The sequence below is a fragment of the Girardinichthys multiradiatus genome, chromosome Y (genome assembly GCF_021462225.1).
Source record: "Girardinichthys multiradiatus isolate DD_20200921_A chromosome Y, DD_fGirMul_XY1, whole genome shotgun sequence".
Classification (NCBI taxonomy): Eukaryota; Metazoa; Chordata; class Actinopteri; order Cyprinodontiformes; family Goodeidae; genus Girardinichthys; species Girardinichthys multiradiatus.
The window spans coordinates 22,788,276-22,815,687 of NC_061818.1; the positions used below are offsets into that span (position 1 = coordinate 22,788,276).

At 40.0% G+C, this 27,412-nt stretch overlaps 1 protein-coding gene across 1 annotated transcript; it reads right to left on the minus strand.

Annotated features, from left to right (window-relative positions):
* Positions 1–716: 716 nt before the first annotated feature.
* Positions 717–16,980, minus strand: LOC124864945 (probable G-protein coupled receptor 139). Its single transcript, XM_047359887.1, has 2 exons — positions 16,524–16,980; positions 717–1,755 (listed from the first exon to the last, which is right to left on the minus strand). Exons 1-2 carry the CDS (start codon positions 16,636–16,638, stop codon positions 761–763), a joined length of 1,110 nt encoding a protein of 369 aa, XP_047215843.1. The 5' UTR covers positions 16,639–16,980; the 3' UTR covers positions 717–760.
* Between the last annotated feature and the right edge of the window lie 10,432 nt (positions 16,981–27,412).

Consider the following 27,412-nt stretch of genomic DNA (forward strand, 5'->3'; position numbering starts at 1 on the left):
TAAATATTTAATCAACAAACAGAAAAAGGACAACCCCTTCATCCAACGATGGTCAGGGCGGAGTTCGGATGTGAGCATTGACTTGTGAGGGAACTATGAGCACAGCACAGTCAGCAGTATAGTCAGAGAATGTTGTTCATTTCATAAGAGCCCTGTTTAAGATGCATCCAAGACTCCTCTGCATATTAAAATGGAAATGACAGAGCTGTGTTACATTTCTAGAGAGAGACAGTCATGATTGTGGGCAGTGGGCACTCTGTATTTGGTTGTGCCTGAGTGAATCATCCCTCCAGGTGAGATGTGCAGCAATCAGACTGATAACAATTTCCCAACAGATAAAAGACTCAGCTCTTAAAAGTTCTTCCTCATTTCTGGAAAGGAATATGAAGGAGCATCCATATCTGATTGTTCACCAAGGATTCATTGTGTTGTTCTGTCATTTTATGTGTCGGAAATGGTAGCTCATTTCACTGGTAGATGGTGGTGATATGCTTTCAACTGTCATAAAGTTTAAAAACCAGCATATGTGTTATTTGCATGAAGGGAGTAATAACCATCTTACTGATGTTGTTTGCAGCGTTATGATTACTTTATTGATCTCGAGAGGCTTTGTAACTTTGCACCATGCATCTAATGTTTATTGTTGCACCTTTCAAACCAACCCATTTGTTATTACTAACAGGGTTTTTGGCCTGAATTAGTCCCATGTGGCCGAAGTTAGCCTGAAAGATTTGAGGGGCCATTGCTGGTAAGTTTGGACTCAAGAAGAGATACAGATGGGCTTTCCATTTTTGTCGTACTGGTACACCAACATCTTGATGCAGTGGGAGTTGGCTGGTGAGATCCAAGGGCTGCTTGTTATGGAGAAGTTGTGACTCGCATAAAATGGTTTTGGCTGCTTCTGACAGTGGACAAGGGCTCGGAGGACGTTGGCCGCCATGGCCCTGAAACGCTTGCTGATGAAGCAGTACAGGAAGAAGTTAACGCCAGTGTTGAGCAGTGCCAGCATGTTTGCCACATCAGTTAGCACGTGGAGCAGGCGGCCAGTGCTTTGCGAGGCTGGTGGGGGTGAGTAGAAGTGGTAGAGGATCAAGACAGTGCGCGGAGCCCACAGGACGGCAAAAATGGAGGTGATGGCAAAGAGAATGGCAGTGGTCTTGCCGGTGGAATAGCCACGCAGCCTGAAGCAGTTGCGGTGCTTTAGCAGCTTCCGCACAATACCGGTGTTGAGGGAGAAGAAAACAGTGCAGGGCAGCAAGTAGATGGTGGCACAGTGAGCCCAAACCAGGACATGCTCTGCCACTGTTCTTCTGCTGCGTTCTCCTCCACCTCCTCCTCCTTCATCTGTATTGCCAACCCCTGGTAGACTGTGCCAGAACTCAGGCCACCAGTAGTAGGGTGCAGCAGAGAGCAAACACCCGATGTACACTGCAAATATCACCTTACGTGTTCGGGCGGGGTAGGACACTGTGTGATAGCGGAGTGGGTGGCAAACAGCGATGTAGCGATCAATGGTGAGAGGCACTGTTATCCAGATGGACGTGTGGATGGAGGAGAACTCCAGAACCTGCACTGCACTGTTTATGGATGGAGGCAGGAAGGAAGCCAAGATGAAATCCTCCAGGATGAAGTCAACAAACACAATGAGGAGCAGAACAAGGATGTCAGCAGCAGCCAGTGCCAGGAGATAGTTATAGGAGGACTTCTGACGACGCAGCACCAGCTGGGACAGGATAACCACTGTCAGGATGTTAGCTAGGAGGAGTGGAGGTTGTAGGAGGGTGATTGAAGGAAATGGGAAAATGTTGGTGAAAGTAGAAAAGAAATGGGCAGAGGTTAGGGCAGGGAAGGAAACACAGAGATAGAGTGTTAGTGGACTCTAGTGATTAAATCAGCCAGCAATAAACAAGACAACAATGCAGAAGCAGGTAGCAGCAACAGAAATGCTCTTGACGTTCGGTACAGATGCTGACACAAGCTGCACACAACAAAAACATGCAAACAATTTTAATTTTAACTAGATAAACAATATTCTGCATTCAAGCTCAAAGTGTGCAAACCCTTTCTCTGTTTGTTCTTCCGTTCCATATTTTCAAATCTTTGACACCTGCTGGGTAATTTCAGGAGCACCTGCCTCTTCCCTAGGCCACTTTGTTACCTCCAATCAGGAGTTAAGTTACAACACAAACACAAGGGCAAGCTGTGCAGCATCACAGTCTTGGCCCTGTCTGCCATCCATTCGCCAGTAATTTAGCTTCTGGAATAAAATGCAAGTACAAGCCATCTTTCCCGGTCTGCCTCTCTACAGTGGTTTCCCCAGAATTAATCATTAGACATTCTCACTAATGTTGGCAATAATCCCTTGCCATTTTTTGTTTAACGTTTCATTCATAAATCAGATTATATTGGTAGGATAAGGACTTTTGAATTTATCATATATGGTAATGAAAAATGATGAAACACTCCAAAAGCCTGAATGCTGACATATAGATATTAAATATCAATTTTAACTAAATACTTTTTAACATTTTCTGTAAAGTGGGATAAAATACAATTGAGGTGAGGAATAAATTAGTACATCCCCACCCTCATACCCCCTTAAAATGGTTACAATCAGAACACAGCGGTAGCACAGCAGTAGAGCGCATTACCCATGGATAGAGATGCTTCGGCCCTCAACACGGCTGTCTTCTGGTCCCGAACACAGTGACCTGTGCTGCATGTCTTCCACACCTCTTCACCACATTTCCTGTCTGCCTACTTTCAAGACATTACTAAATAAAGGCCATTAATGCCTGAAAACAAATCTTAAAAATGGTTTAAATCACACACAGGTGTATGATATTATGTGCATATCATTAGAACATCCTTAATATTTTAAGCCTTATCCTGTTAAAAACTCAATGATTTAGTTTGTTGTGCTTCTGACTGTTGAAGTGAGAGTAAACACTGTTGTCAGAGAAAATGACCTGCCTGTGTCCTTCAGAAAGAAGACTGTAGCGGTTCATTAATGTATTATGAAATAAGAGGAGTAAAGAGATCTAATACATTAGAAAGTGTAGGCTATTCAAAACAAATGCCCACATATCCAGGTCTGACAATCAAAATGAGTTTACCTTGAAGCAGGTCAAAAGATGCTAAGCAAAGTCGCACAAGACGCAATCAGAAAGAGACTGCATATATTTTTTTTTCATTTTCTTCATTATTTATTTTATTTTCATGGGAGGAGTTCAAAAAGGAAACTTTTTGTCTGTAAGAATAACATAAAGCTCAGACACAAGTTTGTTCTAGAATAGTGCTCTTTGGACAGATTATTGGGACACTACAGAGGACATGTCTGGCACACCTGCATTTGAATCATGGAGGTGGAAATGTCATGGTTCAGGTATGCTTTAATGCAGCAGGACCTGTTCTGCCCACCATCATAGTATCCGTAATGTCCACGTAACAGAGGCTGCTGAGGAAAATGAGAGAACGTGTAAGGAATCAGAGCTAAGCAGAGCTTGATCCTGCAGCCTGAAGATGGCTCAAAACAAAACAGTAACAAGGACAGACTTAAGAAACAAGAAGTTCTGGGCCATGTTAATACACAGATATTGATCCTTTTAAGATGCTCAGTCCTTTTGAAATTGGGTATACATACAAGAATCCTAGTCAAATATCTCAAGACTGAAAAGTGAGAAGTGGGCTAAATTCTCCTCAGACCGATGTCAGAGATTGGTATCTGACTACAAGAAGTGTCTCAGTCATATAGGGTAACACTAGCTATTAGGAAGCAGGCTCCATTAAACTCTTCCCTTCGTTGTAAAACACATTTTAGTCTTTTTTTTGTTTGTTTAATGAGTCAAAAAAAAAATATCATCTTTGTTGTTTAGGTGCAATTAAATCATTTTTTCTTCCATGATTTAGGTGAAAGGGTATAACATTTTTGTAGTAGGTAGAAATAATTTTAGAAAAGAAGATTTTGGAGTTTTTTTTTCTTCACAAATATCTACATACAAACTAATAAATACCTCAGAAGTATAATTTGTGGTTCAGTTACCAGCCTAACAGACAAACAGCGTGGTACCCATCATTGTTTCTTTGGCTAAGCCGACCACTTTAATCCAACTGGTTGGCACAGCATCAAGTCATGTCCAGTGTGTTTCCTCAAAAAAAGATGCTTTTGACATCCCACTGCAGCTTTAGAGACATTAATCCACTTAGCAGCCATCACTGTACATGCAAGGTGTGTGATCGTGTCCCTCTCTGCAATAATGCTTCTGGGATTGGATTAAATATGGCAGCTTGGAGTCTGGGACATCACACATCACAGCCTCAGCCACTATCAAGTGATTACAAATTACAAAGATGGCTCTGGATAATGACTAAAGATGTGCTTTCAAGACTGGAAGGATACGCAGCAGAGCGGGCACACATCAGCAAATGCTGGAGTCTGAACATGTACACACAACCAGATCATCAGGGATGAGCCAATTCATTAGGGTCTGATCTATCAATAATCATAAATGACATGCCGAAGCTGTTTAGAATATTTAGCTCACCAATACATTTAGGGCTACTAAATGCTGCAATCTACAGTTAGATTAACATGTAATAAATTATATGGAAAGTTATCTTCAACATCAGCATAACCTGAATTTAGCTGGAGACCAATTTCAAAATATGTTGCAGTAAGTTATATGTATATGGCTATGGAAAACATTTATCTTGGTTATATTTATTTGCTGTTTCTAACAGATGCATTAACACGATTGCACATCTCATTTTCAGGGGAATAAGATATATTTATTGAATCCGGTTTTTCTTTGGAGATTGCTTTTATTCTCACGTTGTGTCCAGTGCTCATCCCTGATCATATTTTATTTTGCATTGAAAAAAAAGTACAAGTGAAGACCAGAAGAAGTTCGCCTGTTGGCCCACCTGAGTAAGCAAACAATTAACTATCAGGACATCCTCAGGTTGCTTATCGCTGTGGAGTTGGAGTTGAAGATGCCATCATACATCTGCTTCAACAAACAACTGTCATCTGGACAAAGCCAGTAGCACTGTGAGGATCATGTTCTTTGATTTCTCCAGTGCATTTAATACAATCCAACCTGATTTTCTTTGTCAGAAACTCCAGAAGACTCAGGTAGAGGCCTCAACAATCTCCTGGATCAAAGACTACCAAACAAACAGACCACAGTTTGTGACACTGAAGGGTTGTGAGTCTAACCAGGTAGTCAGCAGCACAGGAGCACCACAGGGGACCGTACTCTCACCAATCCTTTTCACTCTGTACACCTCAGACTTCCAGTACAAGACAGACTCCTGTCATCCACAGAAATACTCGGATGATTCTGCAGTCGGGGGGTGGATCAGAGATGGACAAGAAGCTGAGTACAGGAAGGTGGTGGACCGCTTTGTGGCATGGTGTGGAAACAATCATCTCATTTTGAACGTGACTAAAACAAAGGAGATGATTGTAGATTTTAAGAGAAACAGGAATAAGTCAAAAACTATTTCCATCATGGGAGAAGAGGTGGAGGTGATGGAGGAGTATAAATACCTCGGTGTTCACCTGGACAACAGACTGGAGTGGAGATGCAACTGTGAAGCCATCTACAAGAAGGGACAGAGCAGACTGTACTTCTTGAGGAAGCTTAGGTCCTTTGGTGTTTGCAGCAAGATGCTGCATATCTTCTATAAGTCTGTTGTGGAAAGTGTGATCTCTTCTACCATCATCTGCTGGGGAAGCAGCATCAGAACCAGGGACTTAAAAAAGCTCAACAAGCTGATAAAGAAGGCTGCCTCTGTTCTGGGGACTCCTCTGGAACCTCTGGAGATCATTGTGGAAAGAAGGATTCTTCATAAAATGAAGAACATTATGGAGAACCCTGAGCATCCTCTTCATGAGACTGTCCTACAGCAACAGAGTATCTTCGGTCAGAGGTTTCTTCAGATCTGCTGTAAGACGGAGCGCTACAGGAGATCCTTCCTGCCCACAGCCATCAGCATCTACAACGGCTCTTTGAGGAAACCTTCATAATATGAGCTATAACAACATTTAATTTCCCTTTAGGATTAATAAAGTATTTTTGAATTGAATTTGAATTGAAGTGTCTAAACCTGGTATGCAGTCAATAATTATTAGAAAAGTAAGGCATCTTTTAGGTCCTGCTTCAGGTATTTGATGGATTTTTCTCCTGTTTTGTGATAGGACAGAAGATCTGAAATTTGGATGCTGGTTATCTGTTGTGGTTTTTTTATGGTTTACATCTGTTCTTGTGGACTGTACCTGTCCACCTTCTTTTCCATTTCCTGTTCCTGGTTAAGACAAATTCACAACATTATATAACAAACTGGCCCCTCAGAAACAAAATGTGAAGAAATTTGTACTATATTTAACATTTCACCATCCTTAACAGGGTCCACCTGCGTGCTAATTAATCTTAGTGTAAATCCAGCTGTTCTGGGAAGGCCTCAGAGGTTTGTTAGAGAACATTAGTAAAGAAACATCATCATGAAGACCAAGAAACAAAGCGGACAGCTCAAAGGGCAGCTTGTGGATAACCGTTTAAACCATTTTCTGACAAAGGAAAGAGAATGACAACTGCAAACCTACCAAGATATGGCAGTCCCTACAGGGTGGACAAGGAGAACGTTAATCAGAGCAGCAGCCGAGAGCTCCACAGGCCAGGTGGGAGAAACTGTTGACAGGACAACTACTTTATGATCACTACATCCTAACTTTCACCCCTGCACTTTCACCACATTTTATGTGTATTGTTTAATCTAGTAGTTTTATTGCATTCTTTTTATTTTGATTGCTTATTTTAATAATGACATTATTTTCCTGTGTTCATTACATGTGGAAGAAAGTGCTCTGGTCATGTGGAACCTACAAATAAAATGTTATAAGTTGACCTTGAGAGTCTTTAAAGACAACTATAAATAACATTGATGTGTATTCACTTGTTAAAAAGACCCAGTGAAAGTCTAGACCTACATCCAAATGAGAATCTGTGGCATGACTTAAAAACTGATTCCAGAGACATTTATGTATCTAGATTTGCAAAGTTAACCAAAGACTTTCAGCTGTAATTGCAGCAAAAGGTGGTTCAACAAAGTATTGACTCAAGAAGGTGGAACAGCAAACATAGGTCACAGTTTTCAAATTTTATCTGTCAGACATGTGCAAAAAACCATGTGTAATTTTCCTTCCAATTTACAATTTTGTGCTATTTTGTGTTTGTGTACTGTACCTTTCAAATCCTCACGCTCTCTCTAGTAGCTCTGCCTATCAGACCACTAGTAGCTGAATGACATAAAATGGGAAAATGGGTGATATTTACTGTCCCTGGCTGGATGTTATTCTGTATGGGCTGCAGCAGGGGCCCTCTACAGATGAACAAAAGGGATCTGTCGTGAGCTTGACATTTTCCATTTAGCTGCAGCCACCCTGCATAAGGGTTGCCCATCCATTTTAGTTGATTCCTGCTTTTTTTCTTAACGTTGTCTTTGTGGATCTTTCTGGAATTTAGCAGGGACAGGGGAGCACAGACCGGGTTTGTCTCACAGGGGAAAGCCGAGGTACTACACACAAATCAAACTCGCAGAAAGATTAATGCAAATTTTATCCTCTTTGTTTAGCAAAAAAATACTAGCTTTATTACAGCATTGTTCTGCCAGTTTTTGCTTGATTGTGTGTTTGTCAGTGGGTATGTTTGTGTCTTCTCCCCCTGTTGCTCCTTAATATAAGGACGGCTATGGCCACTGACGTTGTTTAGTGGGAAGAGAAAAGACACAGCGTGCTCCCTGAGGTGTATAACAAGGCTGACTCATCCCGCCATTAAAGGCATGTGTTCAGTCGGGCTGTCGACACATGACCCCAAACCGTTTAACCCGGAAAGGCCGAAGGTAAAGCATGAGCGACATGACTGACTGAAGCTTGCTCATGGGCCTCCTATCAAACACAGAAAAGAAGAACGAAATCATTTGGAAATTATTTGGCACACTTTACAGGCTGACAGCATAACTGGAGGCTATTAAGAGCAAAGGAAATGAAAAAAGGGAGAGAAGGAAACCTTGTTCTGGTAAAGGTCACAAGTTAAGAAAGAACAGGTGAATAAGAGGGAATGAGAGGCAGGATTATAGAGAAATACTAAGGAAGACAAAAAGAGAAAGGTACAGAGGAGAACTGTGAAGAGGAAAGGTGGGGAGTCAAAAGACACAGAGGAGGTGAAAATCAAAGTTAGCTTCAAAGGTCACACGCACTTTGTTCCTGATGACAACCATTTCCCTTTTGTCTTCTCTTAAGTGTCAGAGTGAACATAAAGCAGGTTGATCTATTAAATCTTTTGAGCAAAACCAGGGGCACGTCCTCAGTGGAAAGCCAGGGAAAAGCTTTCATTCCCTGTTAAAACTCTGATTTATATGCTTTCATTGCATACAAATGGAGATGTATCAGTGAAGAATATTTTAATCTGAAGATAGGTTTAACATGTGGGCTGAGTGGTGATGGGGTAGCACAAAAAAAGCAGAAATGAGAAAAGAGATGTGTATCAAAACAGGAAATTGAACTGTATTTTATAAATTAGGAGAAAAAAGAAGCTTCTGCATTAAACTAACAATACTGATGCAGTGTTTTGCTGCCTGCTCACCTCAGCAGCTATTCATTTAAGAAACAGACCACAGTGTCACGCTTCTGGGTTGAGGAAAATCCAAATGCTTAAGACTTGGAAACAAAAAGTGCTTGCAGGAACTGTTTTAAAATACTGAAAACTGCAGACCTTGACTGAAACAGTAAGGAATGATCCAACACTGAATAAAAGAATCGAGGAAGTGCAAAGACTGCAAGCAACAGTCAAGTCTTATGTCAAGTATTGACATTTGACATATTTGACTTTTGTACAATACTGTCATCAACACAACAATAATTTAAAGAGACAAAAGACAAAAACCAAACTAAAACACAATTTTTAGACTGCCTATTTGTTCTGCAAGAAAAGAACCAACTTGATGTTCAAATAGTCAGTGAATTCTTCCAAACGAAAAATAAACTGAAGGTGAAAATGAAGAGAGGCAAAATAAAGTCAGAGCACTAAATGAAATCAATATAAATTGATTGAAAAGAGAGAAATGAATAATTTAACAATCTCCAGATCACAGCTTTGCAATCATCCTCACATTGATAGTGCTGTAAATCTAACAAGCAAACACAGGGGTTTAGTTTGGTTTAGTTTCCAGCTTCTGGGACAGAGGTCTTTGTGTCAGCAGCTCAAACAAAGTCTGGTCTGTCATAGCAGATCTCTGATTTATTGCCTCAAACAACACCTCCCTCGTCTATTTTTCCTCACCCTCTCTGGCTTACTGGCTCTCCACCATCTCTCTGCAATACTGTATTTTTCTAAACAGCAGGCGGAGAACAAACCCAATGCTCGCAATCTCACCCTACCTTATTTATTTATTTGCAATGCTCAATCTGTTATTGCTCCCCCTTTTATCCCGACTATCCTAACCAATCTTAAACTCTGCGTTGAGAGTGATAGCATCTATTAACAAGACACCATCCCGCCCCAGATGCCCCGCTGCGGGTGCAGATTGATGGATCAATAGTTCAAACTGAAAATCGATGGAGCCCATCTCTTCATTAAGAAGCAGCTGACACTTGGCCTACACTATGGCACAGAAGAAGGAGTGGTTGTTGGCGCTGAGGATTCCTGACCTTTTCCCCTTGAATTGGTGGATAAGTGGGCCTGGGAGGAGATGTTTTCAAGTTTGCTCAGGCAGTCACCTTTTTGAGAAATCATCCTAGCTGTGACAACTGCGTAGTATTGTGCTATTAGTTGGAAATACTTTTTTATTGTAGCATGGCTGGTTGTTTTAGTTATATTTTACAGCTTGAATCTTAAAATTAGTGATAAGATTGTGGACATTTCCAGCTGTAAAGAGAAACAATTGGGCATCTAGATGACCTGAATGCGTATAGTAAGAAACAGAGATATAGCATTTGATATGAGGCAGACTTGCCTCAATGTTTCAGTGTCAATGGACTTGTTTGAACGTGTGAAATTGTTTGGCGGAAGTGTAAAAAAGTACACCGTCTCAACAGCAGAACATTGGAAACAGAATAATACGTATCAAGTGTATAATTTAAAAGAAATGAAAGAACTCAGATTTAGGAACAAAGGGCACATCTTTTAGAAACCAATTTCCTTTTATATTAGTCTGTCACTCGTCCAGGTTTAACACCTTCACAGCTCCTACCTGCAGCTCTATTTTCTCAAGTCATTTAACCTTTTTATCTAAAGTGAAGTGGGGTTTAAACAATCAAAGCACTGGTGTGTCACTGAAATGATCTCCCTAGACACCAGAGGGTCAACTTACCCTTTAATCCATTCCCTTGACCCCCTTCCGACCTAATATCACTTTAGTTTAGAAAAGCAAATTGAATGTGCTCATGTTTGTTGAAAAAAAAAAGAAGTTAGTGCCACCAGGTCTGGCTGACAACAACGCTCTGCGGTGTGGATGTTGTTACTGAATGAAGAAGCCTCAGTTTGCTATTTTCAGCATCAGTATGATGGGAAGCAAAGCCCTGTAAGAAGCTATTTAAGGAAACTGTATTTTCTACATGTCGAGACAAGTCTGGAGTTTTCCCAGCTGATAGAAAGCAAGACCTAAAGTATATAACAGGAAGGCTAAACAGAATACAGAAAAGTAGCAGTGTTATTAGCAACCTTTTGGACTTCTCAGAGTTAATGTAAAGAACTACATCCTCATAAATTTACATATGGAAACTGCTGCTTTGGTAATGGTAGTTGTGGTAAATACTAATGTAAGACTCCTAAGGAAAGATAACATTTCCTTTCGCCTCTTCATTTTAAAAATCAGTAAAACTCTGTTTTGGACTCACAAATGGTGTGACGACACCTCTCCTTATAATACACTGCCTGGCCACAAAAAAAGTTGGCCCCTGAATTTATCTAAGCAAATAGGTGCGAGCCTCCCATTGGATAATTACTGCATGGACGATTATGTTTCAACTGGCAAAAACAAGTTATTTAACCCCAACTGATGCAATGAGTTGCTTCTCATGTCTTAATCAAGCAGAGAAAACATCTAAGGAGATTGCAGAAACTACCAAAATTGGGTTAAGAACTGTATAACACATTATTAAAAACTGGAAGGATAGTGGGGACCCATCGTCTTCAAGGAAGAAATGTGGCTGGAAAAAAATCCTGAAAAATCGTGATCAGCGATGACTTAAACGTTTGGCGAAATCAAATCGAAGAAAAACAACATTAGAACTCCGGGCTACAGTATGTTTAATAGTGAAAGTAAGAGCATTTCCATTCACACAATGCAAAGGGAACTCAAGGGATTGGGACTGAACAGCTGTAAAGCCTTACGAAAACCTCTAATCAGTGAGGCTAACTGGAAAAAAAGGCTTCAGTTTGCTAGGGAGCATAAAGATTGGACTCTGGACCAATAGAAGAAGGTCATATGGTCTGATGAGTCCAGATTTACCCTGTTCCAGAGAGATGGAGGCATCAGGGTAAGAAGAGAGGCAGGTGAAGTGATGCACCCATCATGCCTAGTACCTACTGTACAAGCCTGTGGGGGCAGTGCTATGTTCTGGGGTTGCTGCAGGTGGTCAGGTCTGGGTTCAGCAACAGTATGTGTTGAAGGAATGAGGTCAGCTGACTACCTGAATATACTGAATGACCAGGTTATTCCATCAATGGATTTTTTTCTTCCCTGATGGCACGGGCATATTCCAAGATGATAATGCCAGGATTCATCGGGCTCGAATTGTGAAAGAGTGGTTCAGGGAGCATGAGACATCATTCTCACACATGGATTGGCCACCACAGAGACCTTAACCCGCTTGAGAATCTTTGGGATGTCCTGGAGAAGGCTTTGTGCAGCAGTCAGACTCATCATCATCAATGCAAGATCTTGGTGAAAAATTAATGCAACACTGGGTGGAAATAAATCTTGTGACATAGCAGAAGCTTATTGAAACAATGCCACAGCAAATGCATGCTGTAATCAAAGCTAAAGGCGGTCCAACGAAATATTAGAGTGTGTGACCTCTTTTTGGGTGGCAACTTTTTTTTGGCCAGGCAGTGAATAAAGAAATAATAACAGCGAAGAAGCTAAAAAATATTTTCCATGCTGCTTATATATCTTATTATAATATAGTCCCTAATACATTAGTAGGCATCATACACTAACCTCCTCATTTATTGGTTCCCTGGGTAAAGATGTGTGATATACCTTGAGCTAAATTAATGTTTTTATTCAAGTAGTACAAACCTGAACATTTGCTTTGGTTTTCTAACAGTGAGCTTTAAGAGATATTTTTATTTCCCTTACCATCCTCCTAAGTACAATGGTTGGAAATATAAACTTTCCCCCTCATCTAGTGTGGTTTGTCTGACTGTAGATAGATATGGGTCAATTTAGGCAGTAACTCTTTACTTGTAGTAATTTTATGAAGATCAGCACTTACACTATATTGCCAAAAGTATTTTTCTGTCTACTTTTACATCTACATGAACTTTGATGACATGCTATTCTTAATGCATATGGTTTAATTTGTTGATGGACTCACCGTTCACTATTCTGTAAACAAGGTTTAAGAGTGTGTTCATAGTTAGATGAGAAAACCAGAACTGCAGCCTCCGCTCTTATTCATCCCAGAGGTGTTTAAGAAGGTTGAGATCAGGACTCCGTGCAGTCAGGTTTCTCTACACCAAACCTTATACACCTGCAGCCATGGTGATGGGAAGTGATGGGAACACTTAAATTCATTGATTTCTTGGTGGCACCCAATACGTTTGGCAATTTACATGAGTGGGAAATTCTCATGTCTTTCCCATTTTGAAGAGTTTGTAAGAAAAGGGAAATGGACTTTGGTGTCACATTCATAAAGTACTTATAAAAGTCACAGCATAATAATTAAAAGTTCATAGATAATCAAATTATCTTAAAAAAAGAATAATGTAAATTAAGAATAGTTTGAGTTACATTTTTTAAGGTGAGGCTGTGCCACAGTGACAAAAGATTAATAAATCTTTTTCTACTACTCATCTCTGTGAATGCTAATAGATGTTGAGGGAGCTATCATTGCCTATACTTCTTCATGCATTCTTCATTAATTTTTAGGCATGACAACAGCTTTTTTTGTTTATATTGAGTTTGATGATAAAACCTCCAGAAGCAGATTATGTGCAGAAATGTCCAATTCCAACATGAGACTGGACCTTTATTAGACTTTTCTTGCCCCACAGAGTTGCTCATCAGCTAATGGTTTCCCACTGGACACTGTGTGCCTTAGCACTAAGTGTTAGACACAATGTTCAGTCCAAGGAGCAGGCCTCACATCCATAATCCCAGCATGTCAACGACAGCTTCTTTGTTATGCCGTTTGCCCTGCCTGCACATGTCTTCACTGTCTCCAGCAGCATGGCGTAGCGTGTAGAGACACAAACAGCAAGCTCGACTTAGCAATTAATTAAAAACGTGGCAATTAGTTTTAGCTCTGTCATCTCTAGCAGCCCCTCTCAACACTCTGAGGTGCTACTTCTCCTGAATCTTTCTGCTTATTAGCGCTCTGATCCCTATTCTAACAGCAATGTTCATCTCTTTGCTCCTTTCTTCCGTTTTTTTCTGGCCTGAGTATTTAAGCATTTTCTAGTTTTCATCTGGACACACTGAGTTTTTCTTCCATTGAATGACATGTATTATCCCTCTCTCATCACTTTCTTCCCTCAAATTACCACTCCTGATGTGACCCCTCTCTGCCCCGCAGCATGCATGTTTGAGTCGATGTTTGGGTGCATAAGTGATCGCTGTTAACTGATGAATCATCCACATCATAGTTTCCTGTCTATTAAGAGGTTTTACTGCCTGTGTGTTTGTAGGTCATGCTGTTGCTACTCACACATGCTGCTCCCATGAAACATTCATGGTTCAGCTTGAGTGGAATGGGCTGTGTCATAATGATTAAACAAGTTGCTGCTGCAAAGTATCAGCTTGCTGCACTTAACGTAGCCATCAATTCAGGTACCTGGTTGTAGTGCTGCCTTACTCTCCCCTGTTAACTCCAACTAGGTGGTTAAATAAACTGCCTCAGTTGTGTTTGTAAAGACAACTCTGCAGCATAATCAAAGAAATGACAGTAAAGCAAATCGCTTGTGCCAGACTTAAATAATTAGGCAGGATTTGAACAGAAAGAAAGACTTATTTTTACAAGACAGCAAATCTCTGGGGCAACTGCAGACTTGGCTCACAAAGGTGCTGAACTTTGCATTGCAGATTTATTTCCAAACAAAGGGCTTGCGTTGGTGATAGCATCTCATTTTCAATCTTTATCAGGGAAAAGTAATCAGATTTAAGGGAGATGTGTTAATCTTTGGGACTAGGTTGAGAGAGCCGTCAAAACTCATTGAGTAAAGTTGGAAATACTGGGTAAGTACAATGAAGTATTTCAAATCCTTCATTTTAACTGGATTTTATCTAAAAGAGCAACAGTAGTTTATTGGTAAAGTGGTTCATAATTATAAGGTGGAAGAAAAATTTTATGTAAATCTGAAAAATGTGGCATTCATTTGAATTCAGCCTCCCTGAGTGAATATGTTGTTAAACCACCTTTCCCTGCAATTACAACTGTGAGTATTTGTCCCTACTAGGTTTGTGCATTTAGAGAAGGAAGTTTTATACATTTTGTTTTTGCAACTTTTCTGAAGATCAGTGAAGTTGGAGACAATGATTATGAAGAGGAATTTTTAAGCTTTGCCACAGATTCTACATTACATTTCGGTTTGGACTTTGACCTGTACTATATATGCTTTGATTTAAATCATTTCACTGTAGCTATGTATGGTTAGTGTGTTCCACTGGCTGTGTGTTCAGTGTTGTCCTGCTAGAAGGTGAACCTCTGCCCCACTCATTTGCAGCCTGTAACAGGCTTTATTCCAGGATTGCTTCAAGATTGTGTCAAGCTTCATATATTTACCCATCAACTCTGACCAGCTTCCTTGTCCCTGCAAAAGGAAAGCATCCCCACAGCATCACCACCATGCTTAACATAGGGATGGTCTACTCTGGGTGATCAGTTAAGTAGATTCTCTGTCACACATTGGGTTTTACATCTAGGTAAAAACACTTTTTATTTGGGTCCCATCTGACCAGAGCACCATTTTCCACATGTTTGCCATATTTTCTCCATGGCTTTTTGCAAACTGCAAGCAAAGCTTCTCATGGTTTTCTTTCAACAATGTTTTTCAACTTGCTATTCTTCCATAAGGGCCATTTTTATATAGTGCACAATTAATAGTTGTCCTATAGTTAATAATAATTAATAGTTAATAGTTACTAACAGTTAATATAATAAATAGTTGCACTGCAGGAGATCCTTCCTGCCCACAGCCATCAGCATCTAGAAACGGCTCTTTGAAGAAACTTACATAATGAGCTGCAACAACATTCAATTTCACAGAACAGCTGAATTTATACTGAGATTAAATTATGCACATGTGGACTCCATTAACTAATTAGCTGAACTCTGGAGCCAGTTGCTTGCAATGAATCTTTTTTTTAAGTTTATCAGAGTAAATGTAGTTGAATATAAATGCTCGCCACAAAAATACTTAAAAACATGCATTATTTTCCCTCTACGTGACACTATGCACACCTTTTTGTTGCCTGACCACATACATTCACAACAAAATACACATGTTTTTGCTTGCAATGAGACACGTAAACATCAGCGCTCAGTAAATAAGTTTTGTTTCATCAAACATTTCTATTGTTTGGGTGACTTAAGTAAATTGGATGTATATATCTGGGGGGCTTTTGACATCTGCAGCCCAATTTCTGTTCAGACATCAGCAGATTTAATCTCTTTTCTGACCTCTAGTTTTTTTCTGTCTGTCTTTCTCTGTCCCAGTCTCTCTGTTTCGCACATACACAGACACCGCTTTGCCTCACTGTGTGGGAGCAGGTCATTGCTCATGGATCACGCAGTGGGACAGAGGCATTAAATGAGTCTGACAGCGATGGTGAATGGACTAATCATTCAGCAGTCAGGACAAAGGTGTTATCAAATCAGGTCACTGGAGAAAAAGTCAAACAGCACACACCTGTCCTGGAGGTCAAGCCAGAAAGATTACTCAGACAACTTTTCATGAACCTTTCTCCACCTATTTATATCTAATCTAAATACCAAAGATGTTCAGAAAAATAAATCCTGGAGGATTTTTTTCCTCATAGTAATGTTTAAAAGACATTGCTTTTAAGGGGGAGGAAGAATGACAGGCACAAGCAGAAACAAATACACTCAAAACATATATGCATGCGTGACAGCCACAAGGTCAGAGTGACAAATCAGCAGTGTGTGTGCAGCGGTGCACAGCAGTCTTACTCAGTCCTGCAAACAAGTGCACAACAAATCAAAATGCAAAGCGTAACTCTGGGAGAGCAGCGATGCAGACTCCAGAACAAGCTGCAGATTGCAACGCAGACTTTCTTACCAGGCAGGCCGAAACAGAGCAGGACGCTGTAGTAGATGACGGGCAGGGGTCCGAGAGGGCATCCCCCAGTGCTCCCATTGTGGTGTGACACAGGGAAGATGTGGCTGTGCTCCATGCCTTCTTTCCGTCCTTGTCCTCTTCCTCAGCTGAGCTCAGTGTCAAGAAGTCTGGCCAAAAAGATCAAACCATCGCTGGTTCAGATGAGAAGCTGTTCTGTCCTTGGGTGCCAATGAGCTTGAGTGTGTAGACAGTGGGTGCAGAGAATTGTGAGAAGGAGGGAAAACCGGCAGGAGATGGAGGAGGAGGAGGAGGAGGAGGAGGGAAAGAGAGACAAGACTCGAGGAAGAGGCAAGAAATTATGTGTGTTAGTAGGTGATGGAGAGGAGGGCGGCAGACAGACAGGGCTTGAGGAGGTGAGTGTGAAGGTAGAAGAGGTGTGGGGAGGATGCTGCGTGAGTGTGAGAGCTGGAGGGGAAATGAGAGTCAGAGGAGACAGCATAGCAGGAGGAGGAGGAGGAAAAAAGAAGAGGAGGGAGTGAGTGAACAAGGGAAGAAAAGGGCAGAGAGGGAGAAAAAGAGAGGAGGCTGTAGGTGGGAAGTGGAGGTGTTGGAGGAGAGAGACCGAGAGATAATAAAACTGACAAGGAGACAGAAGTGATGGATGTGAGGAGATAAAAGGAGAGTTAAGTTGACTGTGGAAAAGGACAGAGCTGTTGGTTTTCTGTCAGTCAGTCTCTTTATTGTTGGGTGAAATTCTGCACTTGTAAGATTCAGAAACTTCACAGCTTCTTTTACATATGTACAGACTCCTCCTTGGATAACAAACATACAGAAAACATACATGTGATCAGGGATGTGACAAGCCACAGGACACAAACTGTCTGAATATCATACCAAAATCCATAAACTATGAGCTGACAATGAAAATGTAGTATCTGACAATACAGTGTGTGTTTGGAGCACATTTCTAAGCCAAAACCAGATGATGAGAGGGACCAAAATGCAAGGTATGGACCTCTGCATGTACTTAGAAATGATCTGAAACTACAGGCTGAAGGAGCCATAGGTGGAAAGTATGCGAGCTCTCTGAAGGTGTATAAAAAAGGTCTTTATCTATACAACCTTGAGAAAGTATGCGAGCTCTCTGAAGGTGTATAAAAAAGGTCTTTATCTATACAACCTTGAGAATCCAATATCCGGCTTGAGATTTCTCCTGGATCGACGTGTAGATCTGTAATTTCAATATGGGCTTGATTGAAATAAAATCATATGTTAATTGAAGCCTGTGTTGGAGTGTCCCTTGAAGATATGCTGTATTGCTGAGTGACTTATCTAAATACACTTCAAAATCAACACATTTAAAATACATAAAGTCTCTGCTTTTTAACTTTGTTTGAGCTGGACTCCATAGTAGCGGCAGACCCTGTGTTTTTATTCCCCAAACATTCTCAGCTACAGCGAATCGCTATCAATATCTTAATGAATGTTATTTAACCATAATCACTGGGGAAATTCACAAAGGAGAGGAGTAGCGGGACTGTTCATTTTGTTGCTTCAGATAAACCAATTGAAATATCTATCTGAACAAAGCAAATCCCTCAAACAGCAGAAGCAGGTTTTTTTGCCGGGGCTTCGATTGCATTTAAAACCTATATCTACCTACCCCTATTTTCTGATCCCTCTAGGAACAGTGCCTTGCGAAAGTACTTGGCCCCCTTGAACTAGTCAACCTCTTGCCACATTTCAGGCTTCAAACATAAAAATATAAAATTCTAATTTTTTGTGAAGAATCAACAACAAGTGGGTCACAATCATAAAGTGGAATGAAATTTATTGGATGTGTCAAACGTTTTTAACAAATAAACAATTGAAAAGTGGGGCGTGCAATATTATTCGGCCCCTTTACTTTCAGTGCAGCAAACTCACTCCAGAAGTTCAGTGAGGATCTCTGAATGATCCAATGTTGTCCCAAATGACTGATGATGATAAATAGAATCCACCTGTGTGTAATCAAGTCTCCGTATAAAAGCACCTGCTCTGTGATAATCTCAAGGTTCTGTTCAAAGCGCAGAGAGCATCATGAAGACCAAGGAACACACCAGGCAGGTCCAAGATACTGTTATGGAGAAGTTTAAAGCCGGATTTGGATACAAAAAGATTTCCCAAGCTTTAAACAACCCAAGGAGCACTGTGCAAGCAATCATATTGAAATGGAAGAAGTATCAGACCACTGCAAATCTACTAAGACCCGGTCGTCCCTCTTTCATCTTGAACAAGGAGAAGACTGATCAGAGATGCAGCCAAGAGGCCCATGATCACTCTGGATGAACTGCAGAGATCTACAGCTGAGGTGGGAGAGTCTGTCCATAGGACAACAATCAGTTGTACACTGCACAAATCTGGCCTTTATGGAAGAGTGGCAAGAAGAAAGCCATTTCTCAAAGATATCCATAAAAAGTCTTGTTTAAAGTTTGCCACGAGCCACCTGGGAGACACACCAAACATGTGGAAGAAGGTGCTCTGGTCAGATGAAACTAAAATCAAACTGTTTGGCCACAATGCAAAACGATATGTTTGGCGTAAAAGCAACACAGCTCATAACCCTGAACACACCATCCCTACTGTCAAACATGGCGGTGGCAGCATTATGGTCTGGGCCTGCTTTTCGTCAGCAGGGACAGGGAAGATGGTCAAAATTGATGGGAAGATGGATGGGGCCAAATACAGGACCATTCTGGAAGAAAACCTGTTGGAGTCTGCAAGAGACCTGAGACTGGGACGGAGATTTATCTTCCAACAAGACAATGATCCAAAACATAAAGCCAAATCTACAATGGAATGGTTCACAAATAAACGTATCCAGGTGTTGGAATGGCCTAGTCAAAGTCCAGACCTGAATCCAAACGAGAATCTGTGGAACGAGCTGAAGACTGCTGTTCACGAACGCTCTCCATCCAACCTCACTGAGCTCGAGCTGTTTTGTAAGGAAGAATGGGCAAGAATTTCAGTCTCTCAATGTGCAAAACTGGTAGAGACAAACCCCAAGAGACTTGCAGCTGTAATTGCAGCAAAGGGTGTCACTACAAAGTATTAACGCAAGGGGGCCGAATAATATTGCACGCCCCACTTTTCAGGGTTTTTTTTGTTAAAAAAGTTTGATACATCCAATAAATTTCATTCCACTTCACGATTGTGTCCCACTTGTTGTTGATTCTTCACAAAAACGTTTAATTTTATATCTTTATGTTTGAAGCCTGAAATGTGGCAAGAGGTTGAAAAGTTCAAGGGGGCCGAAAACTTTCGCAAGGCACTGTATAACTCGACTGGTTGCTTTCAGAGTCCACCTGTCTATAATTTTATTTCACTAGAAACACAGCTGTTCTCTGAAGGCCACGTGGAAGTTTGTTAAAGAACATTGGTGAACAAACAGCATCATAAAGACCAAGGTACACAGAAAACAGGTAACGGAGAAAGTTGACAAGTTCAAAGCAGGGTTGGGTTATAAACAACATCCCAAGGTTTGACCAAATCACCAAGCACTGTTCAGTAGTCTGAAAACAGAAAAGGTGTGGCACAACTGAACACCTAGCAAAACATGGTGATCCACGTAACCTCACAAAGAGAACACTGATTATGAGGGCAGCCAAAAGGCCCATGGTATTTCTGAGACTCATCCACAGTTTAGGGGGGAGAATCTATTCACAGGATAACTAATAGTTGTACTCATGATAGTTGGCGTTCATGAAAGAGTGGCAAGAAAAAAAAATGTAGTTGAATGAAAGTCATTAGGAGTCACAGTTGAAGTTTGCCACAAATCATTGTTGGGGAACCACCCCAGCTACATGGAGAACAAGGACAAAACTTTACACAAAGAACCAAAGAAACTGGTAAAAACTCAGAATCCCAGAATTCAGAGTGTTTACCCATTTTCATGATAGCTTCCAGAAAGGAGGAGTCACGGCTAGAATCCCTGTGACGTCACAAAGCTACAAAACACGCAGCAGTCCTGGTTGCCCCCAGCTATTCATAGAGTGCACTGGGAGGACACACACGTGAACATCTTGATCTTGCTGACCAAGAAAAAGACTGCATCTTTCAAGAAACTTTGGATCCAATGTAAAGTGCTTTCTGTGTAACCAGTGACGGAACTCTGGCCAAAGATATGACTGGCTACCTGAACTGGCTGTCTGAGCTTCAGCAGAAAGAATATGATCAGATTCCCCAACAAGAGACAGTGTCTCTGGTTACTTCGACGAAGTGAGTTTTCCCGACTTTCTGAAGAAGACTGCCTTGAAACCACAGCTCCGTGCGTAGAGCAAGCATACCAGTACTGGGCGACTGCTCACTCCAGCCCCTAGGCCAAAAACATTCTTGAACGTAACATACGTGCTCATAAACACAGATTAATACTTTTATTAGTGATACTTAAGGTACATATGAGACTTGCATGGAACATTGGGGTTGCTAAATAGAGCCACATCCACAATTTTTATTATGCTATTGGTAAACTGAGCCGCTAATCCCAGATGTGACATCATCAGGCCTGTCGCACGTCAGTCAAATTGTGAGTGCATATTCGCTTTTTGCTGCCATCTTGGCAGTCTATAACACCATTCAATCCATTGGGAATCAATTCTCCAAAAGGTTAGTTATTTCTAATTCAGCAAATTTGAAACATTGTTTTATTATAAATTATGTTTAACATTCTTTTTGCTTTGCTTTGTGGACTGGTTGTTTGAACACCTGGCTGCTGGTTTTCTTAGTAGTTTAGTTGAATTTTACTTGCCTACAGTTAAACAGTTTCTTGATTAAGGTATTTTAAGTTAATGTATTTTGTTAATAAATTGTCGTATTTGGAGAATATATATTCTGTATATATGTACATGGCTTACTGTTTAAGAACGCATGTCTGCAAATTCACTCCTTCATCTATTTTTCTATAATACCACACCTCACCAGGCAGGTATTTATAAAACAATACCTGACAGAGTGAGAGCTGTTTGGCTAGTAATTTTTGATAATCAGGTGGTGCCCCAACTTGGTAATTTTGATTAAAATGACCAATTTTGTTAATAATTGCCATTGGCACTTGATAGTTGTTCAACACCATGTAGAGGATGCAGCAATCATGAGAAAGAAGTGCTCTTGACACAGCACCAAAAAGTAAATTCTTGGCCAACAGGTACAATGCAGCATGTGGTGAAAAAACAAGACATCATCCTAAACACAATATCTCTACTGTGACATAGGGTACCGGAGCCACAGTGCTATGATGCCTTTCTTCAGCAGGGACAGGGAAGTTGGTCAGAGATGATTAGAGGACGGATGTAGCTAAATAATAGACAATCGTTCAAGAAACCACATTAGAGATGTGTTATGATGGTCCAGTCAAAGTCCAGAGGTAAATCTAACTAAGGATCTGTGGCAGGACTTGATAATTGCTATAAATGGACACTCTCCAACCAAACAATGATCTTGAGCTACTTGAATGGGTAAGAATTTACACAGATATGTGAAGCTGGTACAGAAACCGCCCAAAAGTCTTTTTTGGCTTTAAATTGGGAAGAAAGGTGGTTCAACTGTCATGACAGTAGAGAGCTTTCTGACCTACATGGAGAAATCACACATATAATTGGGTAAAAATCAAGTGAAATATTTTATTTACAGAGAATAAAATAATATTGACAGGGGAGAACTGGAGGTGTGAGGATACAGCTTCTGTGGTATCTTGAAGAAGACAATAACAGTTAAATTGGGAAGGGAGGTGATAAGAGGACATTGCATGACATTGTGCTTGTCCATCACATAAAAACTCAATAAGCTTGTCGTAATATCATAACAAAATGTGAAAAGGTTCAAAATGGTTAAATAGCTTTGCAAGACACTGTATGTAAAAAGCTTTAGCAATCAGCAGCTAACAAAATGTGCGATGTCAATAATTTTACTTTTTTTGTCTTTACCTAAAGTGTAATGAGAGAAAATAACTGAGCACATTCTTGAAATTGGCACCATGTAAAAGCTAATTCTGAAATGGATTCAAACCTAATTAAACGTTTAATTAAGGGAAGGCAGTTTACAGATTTTTTCTTCACTATTTGATGCTTTAATAGCTCTTTTTATGGATATTTATACATCCCTTTAAATATTCTTTAGGCCATATTATGGACCTGTAATATAGGTTAATATGTTTCTGTGTCAAATCAGTGAGCAACAGTAGGGACAGTGAAGGTCAACATCCAAAGCTTTTTGTTCTTATGGTCACAGGTGTGGTTAACTGCTGTTCAAGGTTAATGTAACCTTGAACAGCAGTTACTGCAGTTTTTGTCGCTGAATGCAATCTGTTTCACCGAAAGACAATTTGCTTGTCTTGAAGGGCAATAGTCACATTTGACTGCTGCAGTAAGAGTCGGTACATAATGGTCTCAGGACTGTTATACTGCTGTAGATGTGCTACTGTGAAATAAAATGCATTTTTCTTGCTCCAATTATTCACATTTTTCTGTAAACACCAGCTTCAATCATGTTGTTGTGCAGACAAGTGAAAAAGATTGAATTTTGTGGTCCTTACACAGTTTATTTGAACCAATCTCTAGAATAGAGCGATGGGTTTGTAATGTACTTGAAAGGTGTGCAAAGCTGAGCATTCTCCAATATATAGTTTTGGTAAGAGGGCAGCAAGTGCAACAAAAATGCCTTTAATTTTCCTGCAGCAATACCTTTAAATAAAGGTTTAAACATGGACTCTAATTAGCTTTTTATTCTATGTAAAGGCTTAAGAGATACAATTGTAATTGTTTCAGCTAATGATAGATAGATAGATAGATAGATAGATAGATAGATAGATAGATAGATAGATAGATAGATAGATAGATAGATAGATAGATAGATAGATAGATAGATAGATAGATAGATAGATAGATAGATAGATAGATAGATAGATAGATAGATAGATAGATAGATAGATAGATAGATAGATAGATAGATAGATAGATAGATAGATAGATAGATAGATAGATAGATAGATAGATAGATAGATAGATAGATAGATAGATAGATAGATAGATAGATAGATAGATAGATAGATAGATAGATAGATAGATAGATAGATAGATAGATAGATAGATAGATAGATAGATAGATAGATAGAAGAGCTTGGGATGAAAATGATCTAACTCTTCAAGTTCATGTACTAGCGGTTCACAGGATGGCCACCAAACTGAATTTGGTTCTGTTTTGAGTTGTAGTTGCTGTTTTAGTTTAATAATCTATTTTCTATTGGTGCCTCTGTTTACCCTCTAAAAGCCACTAGCTGATTCTCCCAGCAATTTCGGTACATATTCCCCCCAGTTCATTCTGTCCTTGCCATATCCTCCTCAGTCCCATTTATGCTTGCTGTGTTGTCATGTTTTTTTTATTTATTCCCTGCTGCTTATGTTTCCACCTGAATATGTTTTTAGACTTTATTTCATTAAACTCAAGCACTTAATTTTTCTTTGCCACAAATAACTTGCTTTCTCCTGCTTTGGGGTCCTCATCATTACACAACATTACAGCCTTGTTTTTGCATTTTCAACTAACCTAAAGGCAGCAGTAACCTACTTCATATTTAAACAATGAGTATTAATAGTTTATGCTGCAAAAATTAACTCTTTTACACCAAAATACCGGGAGGAGGCCCAGGGGACGGCCCAGGACACGCTGGAGGGACTATGTCTCTCGGCTGGCCTGGGAACGCCTTGGGCTCCCCCTGGAGGAGCTGGAGGAGGTGTCTGGAGAGAGGGACGTCTGGGCGTCTCTGCTGAGTCTGCTGCCCCCGCGACCCGGTCCTGGATAAGCGGAAGACGACGAACGAACGAACGAACACCAAAATACATTCTTGCAGTGATGGACAGCATCATTTGACCCTCTATATTTAAAAATGGTAATCATCCACAAAAGCAAACTATTTTATAACAAATACAGTTTTCTGAGTTGCAGCATGAGAGGAGATAATTCTAATCAGTGAGCACTCAGTTCAAAGATGGCTTCCTTTGTTGATGTACTTCAAAATATTTGACGTTTACTACTTAGACATGATTTTAAAGCTTTGGTCTACAGTTTCCCTAATAATTGTGTGGTGCCTCCAGTTCACATTGAGGAAAGACAAGCACTTTATCAGTTTAGATGTCCTGGGAATTATTGTGTCTAAAATTAGCTGAAGATGTTGGCCTAACATACAAGCCTTAGCTCTAGCATGCTCGGCTAGCTCAAGCCACAGTATATATTTTGTTTAACTTTGGTTCGGTGCTTCCTCAGTACCACAGGCTGAGGTGCCAATCTGTGCCTCAAGCAGAGGAATTCATGTACCTTCGTGCCTTGTTAACAAGTAATAATAGGATAAGGCGTTAAACTGACAGAGGAATTGACGCCTTATCTGCAGCACTGCGGGTGTTGCTCTGGTCTGTCATGGTGAAGAGAAGCTGAGAAAAAATGACGCTCCTGATTCAACTGTCTGTCTACTTTCCAACCCTCACCCGTGGCCATGCAGTATAATATGGATCATGCAGTTGAAATGAGCTTCCTCCATATGGTGGCCTTGGAGATAAGGTGAGGGAAGGTAACCCCATTAACAAAGTGAAATACATTATAGAGATTAATTACAGAGTCTTCGTGCCTTTATTTCCATTATTATGATCATGATTTTCTGTTTACAGCTAATGAAAAAAACATTTAAAATTAGAATAATACATCGGACCAATAAAAATAATAGTTTCAATAAAGAAATATGGGAGTAATGAAAATAATGTTTAATACTTGCTTAAAGGTTGTTTTCAATCTGACTTTAGTCTGACATACAAGCCTCATCGGAACGCATATTTTCATTTATTGAATATGACAGTACATCCCTTCTGGCATGGAAATGTTTTGGGATCCCACAGAATGAACTGGATAGTGTCACCAGGGAGAAGGTACCTACCTCTCTGACCTGACCACAGATAAGCCCAACACATGCATTGATAGGCTAATGGATGAAACTGCTAACCAATGTGTGTCTCTGCCTCTAGCAGTATCAAACTCGAACTTGTTCCTCACTTTTTAAAAACAGGAAAATCTGAGTTTAATCACAGTTTAAGAAAACGTTGAAATGAAGGCTCTTCACACTTGAGCAAAGTAATAAGTATTTGTGATATCTTCAATATGATTTATTTCTAAAGATTTTTCATCTTGCATGTGTCTGATGAAAAATTCTGTACATAGAGCCTTCGTTTCAGTTAAAACAATTCACTGTCTATTTAAAACTACTGCTTTGTTTGTTTTTTGGCACTTTTGGCAATGATTTTTATTTGAAGTTCCTATGTCTATGGATATTTGTCAGGATGAATTTCAGTCACATGGAGTTTCAGTCACATTTTACTACCACTTTATAGTAAATGTGACACCTGTGTCAACAGGACTACTTTAATAAATGCACAAAAATGGAAGCAGCATGTTCACCTGTCCCACATCAACTGTAATGCCTGAAAAACATTTTATCACAAGTGGGGACAGGTGACTTTATATTTTTAGGAAATTGCAAGACACCAGGACAATGACAGGGGAATATAGTTCATTGGTTGTTTTTAAAGAACAGTGGTGATGTTGACATGTTTTCTAAGCTATATTGTATTCCTTATGGCCTCAGAATGTGTGAACCTGTAGTGTGTTGGTGACTGATAAACCCTAGCTAGCAATTTTAGGTATATTCTGTTGTCCTTATGAAATTTCCTGCAAATTCATCTAATATTAAAACCCTAATTTGTTCTTCCTGCTTGTGACCAGCATTTAATTGACAATTTCTCTGCAACCTGCAATTTGTTTTTTTGCATGTAATAGTTAAGACATTGATGAACTTCATTAAAATAATCAACACACAAACTAAACAGTAGTGCCAAACCCCAGCCTTACTTTCCAACATTAATCTCTGCAGACATGCTGTTTTCTTTTATTTTAATATTTCATTGAATTACGTGAGAAATTAAATTTGGATAATTTACTAAAAACACCTTAGGGTTGACGGCATCACCATTTCAAACTGTGATACCGTCAACCTAAGTAAGCTCCTACTCTACAACTGTTATTCAATTTAGCCTTTAAATATTCTAGAAAACAAAAAACAAAAAACCCTTAAGATTTTATTACAATGATGTTTCTGAAATGCATATTACATGTAATGTAATAAAAAAGGTGTAAAGTGTTCAAAGTTAGATGAAATGCTTTCCAACGTCTATTTCACATCTCACCCATATCACATAACTAATTTATATACCAAATAACTAACTTTTTTTTGCCAATGCATAGAACTCATTACTTCTTATACAATGATTTACAATCCAGACAGCCTTAGGCTTTCAGGATTTGCTACTTCTGCACAGATTGGCTCTCAAAGCAGCAATGTGCACGGTCAAAGATGTCCATTTAGAGCGCTGTCAGCGGAACCTCTACTTTCTATGAGCCTCTTCAGCACAATCAGAGCCTACGCCACCTCTCCCCTATATCTAAATAAACAGAACCACAGTAATTCTCCCTGCTGTCTGATCGAGACACGGTATACAATTTTAAAAGGTGCTGTATGGAGCTGCAATAAGGACTTGAGGGCAGATAGGTACAAACTGTTTCGCACAAAGAAAGAAAGAAAGGTAAAAGGTTGGTTTTATGGAAGACAATAAGTTGCTGTGCTAGTGGAAAGCAGAGTATCAAAAAAGAGAAGAGTTCATCTTTATACATGTGTGGAAGTCAATTCATAACATCTTGATCCTGTATGAGTCAGCCGCTGCTTGAAATGAAGAACCGATTACAGAACCTGTCCAATAATGGATGGCCTGTTTCTGCCACGCATCTCAGACATGGGACATAGTGGGTGAAGGAGAAAG